General features: G+C 44.7%; 1 protein-coding gene across 1 annotated transcript; it reads right to left on the minus strand.

Moving 5' to 3' along the window:
• Positions 1-333: 333 nt before the first annotated feature.
• Positions 334-1932, minus strand: LOC124673738 (protochlorophyllide reductase). The gene is made up of 2 exons (XM_047209779.1): positions 1779-1932; positions 334-1652 (listed from the first exon to the last, which is right to left on the minus strand). Exons 1-2 carry the CDS (start codon positions 1821-1823, stop codon positions 534-536), a joined length of 1164 nt encoding a protein of 387 aa, XP_047065735.1. The 5' UTR covers positions 1824-1932; the 3' UTR covers positions 334-533.
• Positions 1933-15897: the final 13965 nt, after the last annotated feature.

Here is a 15897-nt window from a genome sequence, read left to right on the forward strand (position 1 = left end):
ATGTGCAATTGAGAAAGAAAAAATGCAATTGCACATCCATGTACAATTCTCATATGCGTGAACCACGATGCAAATTTAATGGTGTTAGATTGGACCAAGGACTAACTTAACTCTTTTTAGTCCATGTAGCACTTGCAAAAGGGTTTAAACGAATAAACGATGACTAACCGGTTCGTTCTTTTCATAGAAAGAAAAAGGGTAAAGAGAAGCAGCTGATAAATCTTTTTTTTTTTTGAGAACAGTACAACGCAGACGCTCACAAACACGCACGTACAAACACCCCTATGAACGCACGTACGCACACCCAAGCAGCTGATAAATCAAGACATATCATATCCTCAATTATTAGGCCTGCAGTTTTATTCCATGGTTCGCCGAAAATTGTACACATTTTTCACACGAGATCTATGTACTCCCGCGGGCGCTCGCAAGACCTCTCGCGCAATTGAGTTCCTAAACAAGAAGTGGGAATGATGGTAATTATGCAACAAATTGGGCACACGCGTAGGCGTAGATCCATGCGTGTGAATCGATCAGGCGAGTCCGACGAGCTTCTCGCTGAGCTCCCAGACCTTGCGCGCCTTCTCGGGGTCGCTGGCCTCCTGCGAGAGCTGGTTCTCGAAGGACGCCGAGTCCTTGTTCCAGCTCCAGTAGACGCCGGACTTGGTGAGGCTGGGCTCCCCGACCACCTGCGCGAGCCTCTTCCCGGACTCGGCCTCGGACACGAACCCCTTGGTGACGAACCTCTGGAACGGCGGGAAGAGCGTGCGGAAGAGCGGGATGTGCTCCCTGAAGAGGCCGGTGGTGGCGATGCAGCCGGGGTAGAGCGACGAGAAGGTGATCCCGGTGTCCTCGTGGTACCTCCGGTGGAACTCCTGCATGGTGAGCATGTTGCACACCTTGCTGTCCTTGTACGCCTTGGCGCCGTCGAAGCTCTCGTCGCCGTCGATCATGGCGGATCCGGAGGCGCCGGTGAGGCCGCCGGCGAGCCCGCGGAGGTCCCCGAGGTTGGCCTTGGGCGGCACGTTGCCGGCGAGCGTGTTGACGTTGCCGGTGATGGAGCCGACGATGACGAGGCGGCGGGAAGGGTAGTCGGACTTCTGGAGGTCTTCCATCATGAGGCGGGCGAGGAGGAAGTGGCCGAGGTGGTTGACGCCCACGCTCATCTCGTGCCCGTCGGCGGTGAACGTCGGCGTGCGCGCCGTGGGGCGGTAGATGGCTGCGTTGCACACAAGCACGTCCAGCGGCATCTCGGCGCGGCGGAACGCGTCCACGAACTGGCGCACGCTGTCGAGGGAGGCGAGGTCGAGGTGCATGACCGTGTAGCTCCCGTTCGCCATGCCCGCCGCCTTGGCGGCCTTGGACGCCTTGAGGAAGTCGCGGCAGGCCATGACCACGTGCCACTTGCCCGTCTCCGCCAGGGCCTTTGCCGCCGCGAGCCCGAGGCCGGAGGACGCGCCGGTGATCACCACCACGCCCTGCCGCAGCGTCTTCTTGCCGCCCGGCGACGACGTGGTTGAGCCCGGTGAAGTGGACACCGGCGTCGGCGCGGTCGCCACCTGCGTCCTCACCGCCATCGTCTTCTTGGTCTTGCTGCTGACGCCGAGGAACGCCGCCGTGTCTTTCACCGCCACCGCACCCATGGTGCTGCCCTGAATCCACCAAACAACCAAAACAGAAAACCATGAATATCATCACATTGGCGCCAAATGCAGCAATGCGCATCGGTTATTTCGAGCTTGTAGCAATTGGTGCTGATGATTTTGGATGAATGTTACCTTCTTGGGGACGGAGAGGGTGGAAGGGGCGAGCTGGAGAGCCATGGATGACGAGCAAGTTGGACTGTCGCTACCTAGCTAGGAACCGCAGCGACTCGAGCTCGAGCCCTGTACTGCTGCTCGGACTGCGCTGCTGTACTTTTGCAGTGAGTTGATGGGTGAGTGAGCTCGCCGCCGGCGCGGGCCGTATTTATACACGGGAGGAGCGCCACGGGCTGCGGATAAGGGCACGTGGCCGGCGCCACCGTGGCGCCTCCCCGGCCAATCACAGCGCGTGGACGGGATTTTCTGGGACGGATTTGTCTCATCGACGCGACGCCGGTGGATATTTGTCGCCGCTTTTCGCCCAACGGCCGACGGCGACGCCGGGGGATCGTCTGCGCCGGGATGTGATGAAGCTCAGTTGGTGACTGGCAAGGTTTCAAGTGCTGGCTTACTCTGTGAGCTTGTCTATGGTGGAGCACGGGATGGGAGTGTCGGCAAATCTGGAAATAATGCAGCATGGCCTGCAAGGCGATTGGGGAAGGGACCAGTTCGTGCAGATCTGTTGTTTTGCACTGCACCATGACGCCACCTCGGCACCGGAAGTGCCCATGTGAACGTGCGCCAAGTGACTGGCTGTGGCCGCGACACATAGGATCGACCCATTGGGTCTAGGTTGACCTGGCGTCCGACGTGGCATCTGGAGTGCAGCCAGCAAGTGAAAAGGCAGACTGCAAAAGCGTAAGTTGGTCGATAGTAATTCGAACATGAACGGTCGTTTTCACCGAACAATGCTACATCTACCAAATTACACGTCGGCGTAGACGCTACGCCGAGGCAGCCATCGACATATCTTTGGCCCTAGGTGTAGACATGGCTACGTCGACGGCCACCCTCGGCGCAGGCCATTTTCAAATTTATCTATTTTTGTAAAAATCATAACTAATTCATATGATGTCAGAAAAATGCGTATAAGGTATCAAAATGTTTAGAAAAACATCCTCTATCCATTTATGTCAAAATCATGCATATTTGAATCATGTACAGCACCATGTTAACATAGTAACAATTCAAACAATTTCTTATATGTCCTCGGGTTCCCGTTTTGGCCAGATGGCAATTTAAACGAAGTCAGAAAATCCCGCGGAGCCGCATGGCGTCATTTTATGTGTCCTAGTAACCACTCCAAAAGACGGAATCGGGATACGGCAATTATTTTGAAAACCCTTCATGAACAGGGCTATCAAGTCCGGAGTTCTATGGCTTTTAGGGGAAATGAGTAGGAAACGGCCCGTGACACCGCATAGTTTGTCGGAACGAGGCCATATTTAGCACGTGTGTGGTCCCTAGGATGGGAAGCAAGGCCCCGGGAGCGGATTTCCAATCCGATACATGGGCGATGGTTTTTTCATTTTCGGGGTGCCAAAACGGTTTTTTTTTGTGAAGCATCTGCATGGGGCGCATTTTAGTATTGCGCTAGACCTCCGCATAGTGGTAGGATACCGCCTTCGCACGACATATCACATGTCATATGTGCGCGCTAGCTATCTGGGAATCCATGCGGCTTCCTGCGGCGTCCCGCCGAATCCGCTAGAAACTGACCGGATTTGAACTAGAGCTACATTTTCTGTCGCTCAATAAATTCCGGAAAAAATGTTTTTAGGTCTATGACACATCACTTTATATGCTAAATTTTTTCCGTTTAGCGCGATGGTGAACGGGTGCACCAGTATGCCCGGTACGGCCATACCGCATCTCCGTGGGAGGCCGTTTTGGCCAGATGGCAATTTGAATGAAGTCAGAAAATTCCGCGGAGACGCATGGCGTCATTTTATGTGTCCTAGTAACCACTCCAAAAGTCGGAAGTAGGATACGGTAATTATTTTGGAAAACCCTTTATAAACAGGGCTATCACGTCCGGAGTTCTATAGCTTTTAGGGCAAATAAGTAGGAAACGGTCAGTGACACCGCATAGATTGTCGGGCCGAGGCCATATTTGGCACGTGTGTGGTCCCTGGGATGGGAAGTAAGGCCCCGGGAGCGGATTTCTAATCTGACCCATGGACGATAGTTTTTTCATTTTCGAGGTGCCAGAACGGTTTTTTTTTTGTGAAGCAGCTACATGGGGCGCATTTTAGTATTGCGCGAGACCTCTGCGTAGTGGTAGGAAACCTCCTTCGCACCACATATCACATGCCATATGTGCATGCTAGCTTTCTGGGAATCCATGTGGCTTCCTACTGCATCCCACCGAATCCGCTGGAAACTGATCGGATTTGAACTAGTTCCGTGGCTCAATAAATTCTGGGAAAAATGTTTTTTTTAGAACACGGGAAAATGTTTTTAGGTCTACGACACGTCACTTCAGCTAAAAATTTTCCGTTTAGCGCGATGGTGAACGGGTGCACCAGCGCGCCCGATACGGCTATACCACATCTCCGTGGGGGCCCGTTTTGGCCAAATGGCAATTTAAACAAAGTCAGAAAATCCCGCGGAGCCGCATGGCGTCATTTTATGTCCTAGTAACCACTCCAAAAGTTGGAATTAAGATACGGCAATTATTTTGGAAACCCTTCACAAACATGACTATCACGTCTAGAGTCTATGGCTTTTAGGGCAAATGAGTAGGAAACGACATTTAACACCGCATAGTTTGTCGGAACGAGGCCATATTTGGCACGTGCGTGGTCCCTGGGATGGGAAGCAAGGCCCCGAGAGCGGATTTTTAATCCGAACCATGGGTGATGGTTTTTTCATTTTCGGGGTGCCAAAACAGGTTTTTTTTGTGAAGCAGCTACGTGGGGCGCATTTTAGTATTGCGCGAGACCTCCGCGTAGAGGTAGGACACCGCTTCCGCACCACATATCACATGACATATGTGCGTGCTAGCTATTTGGGAATCCCTACGGCTTTCCGCGGTGTCCCGCCGAATCCGTTGGAAACTGGCCGGATTTGAACTAGGGGTACACTTTCCGTCGCTCAATAAATTTTGCGAAAAATATTTTTAGGTATATAACACATCACTTTATGTGCTAATTTTTGTCCGTTTAGCGTGTTGGCAAACGGTGCACCAGTGCGCCGGTACGACCATTTCGCATCTCCCGAGGCAGTCGTTTTGGCCAGATGACAAACTGGACGTCATATTTGGATTCCTATAATTTTTAGGTTCAAATGATGATATGTATGTTATATTTAGATTCCTCTCATTTTTCAGATCGATTTAGACATATTATTTGTGGAATTTCGATTTTCCGATTTACAGATATTAAGTATTCCATATTAAATAGAAAAAGACCAAAACATAAAATCATTTTATTGTTATTTGAATTTAATATTATTATTACTTATATATTCATTGTTGTTTACTTAAGTAATTGTTTGGAATTCAAAAATAAAGAGGTGTGACATCACGGTTCAAGGGTTAATAGGGTTGATATGCTATTATTATCAGCAATGTATCAATTCTTTAATGGAAGCTCATCTGAATGAAATCAGGAAGTTAAGTGTGCTGAGGCGGTGAGGATGGGTGACCAACTGAGAAGTTTAACCATGATTATAATTTGACCTAAGATTAAGTGTACTTAAAGTTAAAAGTGTATTGGGTGAAACATAAACAAGTAAAAAAAGAAAAGAAAAAATGGTGTAAAACAAATTAAAAATTTTAAAAAATTAAAACTCTATGCCGAGGGTTTCGCCATCGGCATATCAAAACGAAGATTTTTTGAATTTTGTTTTGAATTTTTTTAGAAAAAGGAAATTTGAATTTTTTTAATTTTATGCCGACGGTTTGCCGTCAGCGTAGCGTGCTACGCCGAGGGCTGGGCTACGCCGACATCAATAGTGTCTCCGCCGAGGGAGGTAGTCGCCAAGGAGCTATGCCGAGGGCTGCCCTCGGCGTAGCCTACGCCGATGGCTAAAACAAGCTACGCCCTGGCCCTCGGAATATCGGCCCATTCATGTAGTGTTAGCTTACGGGACCAGCCTACGGGATTACTTGGGGAGAAGGTGCATGCTAACGGGTCCTAAACAATAATCCTACACTTACGGGGGATTTCTACGGGATGAAATCTACAGGATCCTAAAATGATGGAACCAAAAACAAAAACTGCAGCAGCCCACACCCCCCACGTAATCCCGTAAGGTGAGCCCGTAAAAATCATCCCGTAGGTGTAGCATTGCTCGGTCTTAAAATCACGACAGGTGAAAAAGTGTAGACCAATCCGGTGCCTCCAGTTCAGCCTGTAGCATGTCTCCGTAAGAAAACCACCCGTAGGTCTAGCCTTATTGGTTTTCACCTCACATCTATCAGAGACATGTAAAATATTACCCAATTATTGTTTCACTAGTCACCACATTTCCCATTTCGGGTAATTGTGAAAAGTAACGAATTTTATGTCTTTGTTTTAGAGTAACCACATATTTCATTAATCGAAAACCAAGTTATATGAAGCAACACATGTGGAAACTAAAAGACAAACCGGAATAAAATGATTATCCTGAATTTGCAGATAAAATCATAAAAGATCGAGAAATACAAAACGATCCCTAGGGTTTCCTGCAACCACCGTACCCAGCGGCCGCCATCCAATTCCAACGCCGCCGAGACGAATGCAAGAAGAGACGCCGAGCCTCCAGCGTTGCAAGATCCAAAAAAGCAGCATCGCCAACGAGGCTTTGTGAGTCGATGAACAGGCCTGCTGCAAGCAGCGAGGCACATGTCGCTGTGGCACGTCGACCGGGGGACGTCCCCGTGCTGTCTTGGACCAAGATACGCCGCCTCCCATCGACGAAGTCGGAGAAGAACGGCATATCCACCACCTCCGGACCAACATCTTCGCTCCAGAAGAACCACCTCGCCCCGGCCCCCAGCGCCATCGTGGACAACGACAAACGCCAGTGACACGTCGAGAAACAGATCTCGCCAGATCTGAAGAACGGCGAGAAGACCAAGCTGTTGACCTGAAAGATCGACAAGCACACGTTGCCAACAACTCCGAGACGCCGCCGTGAAGATCGCCGCCGGTGTGGGAGTGGAGTTGAGACAGATTTATTTGCCCGGACGCCGCTCCCACCACCCCAACAACGCACCACAGCAGACAAGCCCTAACTACAAAACGGAGGAGGAACGAGGTCCCCTCCCCCTCCTGCCGCCGGAGCGAAAAGGAAGAGGGACCCAGAACTCACGCCGGTGGAGATGGGATTTGGCCGCCGCCGCCTGGGAGAGAGGAGCAGGGACAAAACGTTTCGTGTGCCCACTCGTAACGAATTTTATGTTGGGCTAACGTTTCGGTGTTAGTGCCCTGGCCACCCAATATGGAAGTTGCAAGGGTATTTTTTTATGTGGGACTCAACAACAGTTCTTTTGAAAAACACAAACAAAAAATGGCCGCCTAGATTTAAACTGGCGATTTCGATCACGTCGTTCCACGGTTACAGATTTAGAACGTGCATTATGCCATATTGAGCGAATGTGAGAATTTTTGTCCCTTGGTGTGAGCGCATCAGGAGTCATCGGATGGTAATTGTCAAAAGAAGAAAAACTACCATGTGACTAATTTACCTGATTTTTTACCCAACAACTTTTATGCCTGCCACACCCACGCGAAAGGTAGCATACGGTTCGCTCCCGATTTGGGTCCAAAGTAAAAGCAACCAATAATAGCGGAAATTCAATTCGGCTCCCGGGTGCGTATGCTCCCTCTAACAAAAAATCATATTTTGAAATGTCGAAAAATTTGAACAAAAAATTCTACATGTACATCTCCATAATATATGAATGTTTGTCAAATTTCACGAAAAACCAATATTTTTTGTGATCTATGTAAAAAGGAGAAAGTTTATCTTGCGAAAAGCATTATTTTTAGCACTGAATTTTGTCTTTTTTACACACGTCACATGATAAGTCGATTTTGTGTGAAACAATTTTGTAAGCGCGTGGCACGTAAAGATGTACGTGCGGATTTTTTTGTTTCAATTTTTTTGAAATTTAAAACATGTGTAAGATGCATTTCAAAATATAGGGAGCATATGCACCCATGTTCCAAAACACCACTCCCCCAATAATAGGCTCTCACTTCCTGTGGAAAATCCTCCAGATGAGAACCTAGTTGAGGAGAGAAAAATGGTTCAAGGAAAAACTAGCTCATAGTACCTCATATATTTTAGAACTTTGTATTTTTTACCTTGTGATACTAAAATGGACTTCCTAAAACATTTTTTCTAGTTATGCTAAAATGGGATACTCTTATCTAAAAAACTATATGATGATATTTGTTAGATTCATACATTGTAGAACTATGTTGGGTGATAAAGATATAACCTCTGATTCAAATTACTTGCCACTAGTGTGGATGTATCTAGAACTAAAATATGTCTATATATTTCTATATTACTTGAAACTAATATGGATGGAGGGACTACTAAAGTAGACACAAGTACATATAAATACAGCATGCCTCTACCCCCACCCCACCCCTTCACATCTAGACACCTCCAAACCTTAGATACGGGATTAATGAAACGAAGACATCTATTTAATTAAATAACATGTTGGTCGGGCTAGACAACATATTTCAACAATAACATATTAAATTGATGCACTAGCCAACACAATCAAAAGTTTCAACCGATGAAAGGGCTAGACAACATATTTGAACAATAACTTATATAATTTAGATAACAAAAATGTCACAATCAGATCAAAACATATTACAAATCATAAGCGAATATACAGTAATTTTAGATGCTAGATTTGTATCATTAATATGACATTGTAAGATTTAGGGATTGGTCGATATATAAGTAAAAGAGTTTATTATAAATAACTGTTTGCCAATAGGATTAAAATCAAGCATCAACTAATAAGTAAAGAGCATGCTTACACAAATACAAAACAAATATTTGGGACACCAAAAACCTTAGGATTTCCGCTGGGTTCATTGTGATATTCTCCCTAAGAATAGCCAAATGTTCTGGTGTGGTAACACGAAAAGAACATGATATTATTTTCAATATACATTAGAACATGGGTTTATTACCATGGCAACACATGCAGTTCTTTTCAGCTCTTGATCCGAGGTTTCATATGTTCATACAAAATGAGTTCGTGTCTCGGAGATGTCCGAGAAGATGCTATTATAGATCAAGGTTGACCCAAACATGACGTAGTCAAAGGTTTCATAAAGATAGAGTAGTGACTGGCTCGTGGGCCACTCACTTTTCAACAACTAGATCATCAAGCTCTAGCGCATATTCTAGGGGCAACAAAGGGATTTTTGGCAACTCCGTCCAACAGAGAGCGTTCATGTCGAAGTAGGGGGTGTAGTGGAGTCAAATGGACCGTGCCCGAAGTCGTGCCTAACCAGCTATCATACTGGTGAGGGATAGAGGATCTTGAGGGTGCTAGGCATTGATACGTCTCCGACGTATCGATAATTTCTTATGTTCCATGCCACATTATTGATGATATCTACATGTTTTATGCACATTATATGTCATATTTATGCGTTTTCCGGAACTAACCTATTGACGAGATGCCGAAGGGCCAGCTTCTCGTTTTCTGCTGTTTTTGGTTCCGTAAATCCTAGTAAGGAAATATTCTCGGAATCGGACGAAATCAAGAACCAGCATCCTATTTTGCCCGGAAGCATCCGAACACCCGAGAACCGCGCAGAGAGGGGCACGAGCCCACGAGACCATAGGCCGGCGCGGCCCGGGGGTGGCCCGCGCCCCTATGGTGTCGCCGCCCCTTCGACCCTCTGACGCCGCCTCTTCGCCTATAAGAAGCCCCTGGACCTAAAACCTCGACACGAAAAAGCCACGGTACGAGAAACCTTCCAGAGCCGCCGCCATCGCGAAGCCAAGATCTGGGGGACAGGAGTCTCTGTTCCGGCACGCTGCCGGGGCGGGGAAGTGCCCCGGAAGGCTCCTCCATCGACACCACCGCCATCTCCATCAACGTTGTCTGTCTCCCATGAGGAGGGAGTAGTTCTCCATCGAGGCTCGGGGCTGTACCGGTAGCTATGTGGTTCATCTCTCTCCTATGTACTTCAATACAATAATCTCATGAGCTGCCTTACATGATTGAGATTCATATGATGATGCTTGTAATCTAGATGTCGTTATGCTAGTCAAGTGAATTTTACTTATGTGATCTCCGGAGACTCCTTGTCCCACGTGTGTAAAGGTGACAAGTGTGTGCACCGTGTGGGTCTCTTAGGCTATATTTCACGAATACTTATTCACTCGTTATGAATGGCATAGTGAAGTGCTTATTTATATCTCTTTATGATTGCAATGTGTTTTGTATCACAATTTATCTATGTGCTACTCTAGTGATGTTATTAAAGTAGTTTTATTCCTCCCGCACGTTGTAATGGTGACGAGTGTGTGCATCCGTGTTAGTACTTGGCGTAGGCTATGATTGTGATCTCTTGTAGATTATGAAGTTAACTATTGCTATGATGGTATTGATGTGATCTATTCCTCCTACATAGTGTGAAGGTGACAAGTGTGCATGCTGTGTTAGTACTTGGTTTAGTCGTGTCGATCTTTCATGCACTCTAAGGTTATTTAAATATGAACATTGAATTGTGGAGCTTGTTAACTTCGGCATTGAGGGTTCGTGTAATCCTACGCAATGTGTTCATCATCCAATAAGAGAGTGTAGAGTATGCATCTATCTATTCTGTTATGTGATCAAAGTTGAGAGTGTCCACTAGTGAAAGTCTATTCCCTAGGCCTTGTTCCTAAATATCGCTATCGCTGCTTGTTTACTCGTTTTTATCGCATTACTACGCTACCATATTACCACCATCAACTACACGCCAGCAAGCTATTTTCCGGCACCGTTGCTACTCGCTCATACTTATTTATACCACCTGTATTTCACTATCTCTTCGCCGAACTAGTGCACCTATTAGGTGTGTTGGGGACACAAGAGACTTCTTGCTTTGTGGTTGCGGTGGTTGCTTGAGAGGGATATCTTTGACCTCTTCCTCCCCGAGTTCGATAAACCTTGGGTGATCCACTTAAGGGAAAACTGCCGCCGTTCTACAAACCTCTCGCTCTTGGAGGCCCAACACTGTCTACAAGAATAGAAGCTCCCGTAGACATCAAGCTATTTTCTGGCGCCATTGCCGGGGAACGAAGGAAAGCTACACCATTTCCTCCCTCGTCAACCACGCGCCAGTTGTGGACAGCAAGCTATTTTCTGGCGCCGTTGCCGGGGAGGAAAGGTAAAAGGCTCTCATACTCCGGTCCCAGGTAAAGTACTTTTATGTTGCCGTTGTGTGTGTGCTCGAAGCTATTTCCTTTAGATCCTGCAATTGCATCTTTTTGTTTCTTGTTTACACTAGTTTGGCATAATGGACAACAATGAGCTTCTTATTCTATTTCCTGATTTAAGACATGGATGGTTTGATGCGAAAATTAAAAAACCTATGGAACCTTATTTGCATGCTGGTAGTAATATTAGTATGAACGCTTTGAACACCATTTTTGATAATGATATAGAAAGTTCTAAGCTTGGGGAAGCTGGTTTTCATGATCTTTTTAGTCCCCCAAGCATTGAGGAGAAAATTTACTTTGATGATACTTTGCCTCCTATTTATGATGATTATAATGATATTGGTCTTTTAGTACCACCTGTTATGGAGGATAAATTTGATTATGATTACAATATGCCTCCTATATTTGATGATGAGAATAATAATGATAGCTACTTTGTTGAATTTGCTCCCACTACAACTAATAAAATTGATTATGCTTATGTTGGGAGTAGTAATAATTTTATGCATGAGACTCATGATAAGAATGCTTTATGTGATAGTTATATTGTTGAGTTTGCTCATGATGCTACTGAAAGTTATTATGAGAGAGGAAAATATGGTGGTAGAAATTTTCATGTTACTAAAACACCTCTCTATATGCTGAAATTTTTGAAGCTACACTTGTTTTATCTTCCTATGCTTGTCACTTTGCTCTTCATGAACTTGTTTATTTACAAGATTCCTATGCATAGGAAGCATGTTAGACTTAAATGTGTTTTGAATTTGCCTCTTGATGCTCTCTTTTTGCTTCAACTACTATTTCTTGCGAGTGCATCATTAAAACTCGTCGAGCCCATCTTAATGGCTATAAAGAAAGAACTTCTTGGGAAATAACCCATGTGTTATTTTGCTACAGTACTTTGTTTTATATTTGTGTCTTGGAAGTTGTTTACTACTGTATCAACCTCTCCTTATCTTAGTTTTGTGTTTTGTTGTGCCAAGTAAAGTCGTTGATAGAAAGGTTGATACTAGATTTGGATTACTGCGCAGAAACAGATTTCTTTGCTGTCACGAATCTGGGAAAAATTCTCTGTAGGTAACTCAGAAAATTATGCCAATTTACGTGAGTGATCCTCAGATATGTACCCAACTTTCATTAAATTTGAGCATTTTCATTTGAGCAAGTCTGGTGCCCTTTTAAAATTCGTCTTTACGGACTGTTCTGTTTTGACAGATTCTGCCTTTTATTTCGCATTGCTTCTTTTGCTATGTGGGATGGATTTCTTTGTTTCATTGACTTCCAGTAGCTTTGGGCAATGTCCAGAAGTGTTAAGAATGATTGTGTCACCTCTGAACATGTGAGTTTTTGATTATGCACTAACCCTTTAATGAGTTTGTTTCGAGTTTGGTGTGAAGGAAGTTTTCAAGGGTCAAGAGAGGAGGATGATATACTATGATCAAGGAGAGTAAAAGCTCTAAGCTTGGGGATGCCCCGGTGGTTCATCCCTGCATATTTCAAGAAGACTCAAGCATCTAAGCTTGGGGATGCCCAAGGCATCCCCTTCTTCATCGACAAATTATCGGTTCCTTCTCTTGAAACTATATTTTTATTCGGTCACATCTTATGTACTTTACTTGGAGCGTCTCGTATGTTTCTTGTTTTTGTTTTTGTTTGAATAAATGCTTGTGTGGGAGAGAGACACGCTCCGCTGGTTCGTATGAACACATGTGTTCTTAGCCTTTAATTTTCATGGCGAAGGTTGAAACTGCTTCGTTAAATTGTTATATGGTTGGAATTGGAAAATGATACATGTAGTATTTGCTAAAATGTCTTGAATAATTTGATACTTGGCAATTGTAGTGCTCATGTTTAAGCTCCTGCATCATATACTTTGCACCCATTAATGAAGAAACACTCAGAGCTTGCTAATTTGGTTTGCATATTTGGTTTCTCTAGAGTCTAGATAATATCTAGTATTGAGTTTTGAACAACAAGGAAGACGGTGTAGAGTCTTATAATGTTTACAATATGTCTTTTATGTGAGTTTTGCTGCACCGTTCATCCTTGTGTTTGTTTCAAATAACCTTGCTAGCCTAAACCTTGTATCGAGAGGGAATACTTCTCATGCATCCAAAATCCTTGAGCCAACCACTATGTCATTTGTGTCCACCATACCTACCTACTACATGGTATTTCTCCGCCATTCCAAAGTAAATTGCTTGAGTGCTACCTTTAAAATTCCATCATTCGCCTTTGCAATATATAGCTCATGGGACAAATAGCTTAAAAACTATTGTGATATTGAATATGTACTTATGCACTTTATCTCTTATTAAGTTGCTTGTTGTGCGATAACCATGTTTCTGGGGACGCCATCAACTATTCTTTGTTGAATATCATGTGAGTTGCTATGCATGTCCGTCTTGTCTGAAGTAAGATAGATCTACCACCTTAATGGTTGGAGCATACATATTGTTAGAGAAGAACATTGGGCCGCTAACTAAAGCCATGAATCATGGTGGAAGTTTCAGTTTTGGACATATATCCTCAATCTCATATGAGGACACTAATTGTTGCCACATGCTTGTTCATTAAAGAGGAGTCCATTATCTCGTTGTCCATGTTGTCCCGGTATGGATGTCTAAGTTGAGAATAATCAAAATCGAGAAATCCAAAATGCGAGCTTTCTCCTTAGACCTTTGTACAAGCGGCATGGAGGTACCCCATTGTGACACTTGGTTAAAACATGTGTATTGCAATGATCCGGTAGTCCAAGCTAATTAGGACAAGGTGCGGGCACTATTAGTATACTATGCATGAGGCTTGCAACTTGTAGGATATAATTTACATAACTCATATGCTTTATTACTACCGTTGACAAAATTGTTTCATGTTTTCAAAACCAAAGCTCTAGCACAAATATAGCAATCGATGCTTTCCTCTTTGAAGGACCTTTATTTTACTTTTATGTTGAGTCAGTTCACCTATTTCTCTCCACCTCAAGAAGCAAACACTTGTGTGAACTCGTGCATTGATTCCTACATACTTGCATATTGCACTTATTATATTACTCTATGTTGACAATTATCCATGAGATATACATGTTATAAGTTGAAAGCAACCGCTGAAACTTAATCTCCTTTTGTGTTGCTTCAATACCTTTACTATGATTTATTGCTTTATGAGTTAACTCTTATGCAAGACTTATTGATGCTTGTCTTGAAAGTGCTATTCATGAAAAGTCATTGCTTTATGATTCAGTTGTTTACTCATGTCATTACCATTGTTTTGATCGCTGCATTCATTACATATGTTTACAATATGATCAAGCTTATGATGGCATGTCACTCCAGAAATTATCTTTGTTATCGTTTACCTGCTCGGGACGAGCATGAACTAAGCTTGGGGATGCTGATACGTCTCCGACGTATCGATAATTTCTTATGTTCCATGCCACATTATTGATGATATCTACATGTTTTATGCACATTATATGTCATGTTTATGCGTTTTCCGGAACTAACCTATTGACGAGATGCCGAAGGGCCAGCCTCTGTTTTCGCTGTTTTTGGTTCCGTAAATCCTAGTAAGGAAATATTCTCGTAATCGGACGAAATCAAGACCCAAGCATCCTATTTTTCCCGAAGCATCCAGTAACACCCGAGAACCGCCGTAGAGGGGGCACGAGCCCACGAGACCATAGGCCGGCGCGGCCCGGGGTGGCCCACGCCCCCCTATGGTGTCGCCGCCTCGTTGACCCTCTGACGCCGCCTCTTCACCTATAAGAAGCCCCTGGACCTAAAACCTCGACACGAAAAAGCCACGGTACGAGAAACCTTCCAGAGCCGCCGCCATCGCGAAGCCAAGATCTGGGGGACAGGAGTCTCCGTTCCCGCACGCCGCCGGGCGGGGAAGTGCCCCCGAAGGCTCCTCCATCGACACCACCGCCATCTCCATCAACGCTCGCTGTCTCCCATGAGGAGGGAGTAGTTCTCCATCGAGGCTCTGGGCTGTACCGGTAGCTATGTGGTTCATCTCTCTCCTATGTACTTCAATACAATAATCTCATGAGCTGCCTTACATGATTGAGATTCATATGATGATGCTTGTAATCTAGATGTCGTTATGCTAGTCAAGTGAATTTTACTTATGTGATCTCCGGAGACTCCTTGTCCCACGTGTGTAAAGGTGACAAGTGTGTGCACCGTGTGGGTCTCTTAGGCTATATTTCACAGAATACTTATTCACTGTTATGAATGACATAGTGAAGTGCTTATTTATATCTCTTTATGATTGCAATGTGTTTTGTATCACAATTTATCTATGTGCTACTTTAGTGATGTTATAAAAAGTTGTTTTATTCCTCCTGCACGGTGTAATGGTGACAGTGTGTGCATCCGTGTTAGTACTTGGCGTAGGCTATGATTGTGATCTCTTGTAGATTATGAAGTTAACTATTGCTATGATGGTATTGATGTGATCTATTCCTCCTACATAGTGTGAAGGTGACAGTGGTGCATGCCGTGTTAGTACTTGGTTTAGTCGTGTCGATCTTTCATGCACTCTAAGGTTATTTAAATATGAACATTGAATTGTGGAGCTTGTTAACTCCGGCATTGAGGGTTCGTGTAATCCTACGCAATGTGTTCATCATCCAACAAGAGAGTGTAGAGTATGCATCTATCTATTCTGTTATGTGATCAAAGTTGAGAGTGTCCACTAGTGAAAGTCTATTCCCTAGGCCTTGTTCCTAAATATCGCTATCGCTGCTTGTTTACTCGTTTTATCGCGTTACTACGCTACCATATTACCACCATCAACTACACGCCAGCAAGCTATTTTCTCGGCACCGTTGCTACTGCTCATA

The sequence above is a fragment of the Lolium rigidum genome, chromosome 7 (genome assembly GCF_022539505.1).
Source record: "Lolium rigidum isolate FL_2022 chromosome 7, APGP_CSIRO_Lrig_0.1, whole genome shotgun sequence".
Classification (NCBI taxonomy): domain Eukaryota; kingdom Viridiplantae; phylum Streptophyta; class Magnoliopsida; order Poales; family Poaceae; genus Lolium; species Lolium rigidum.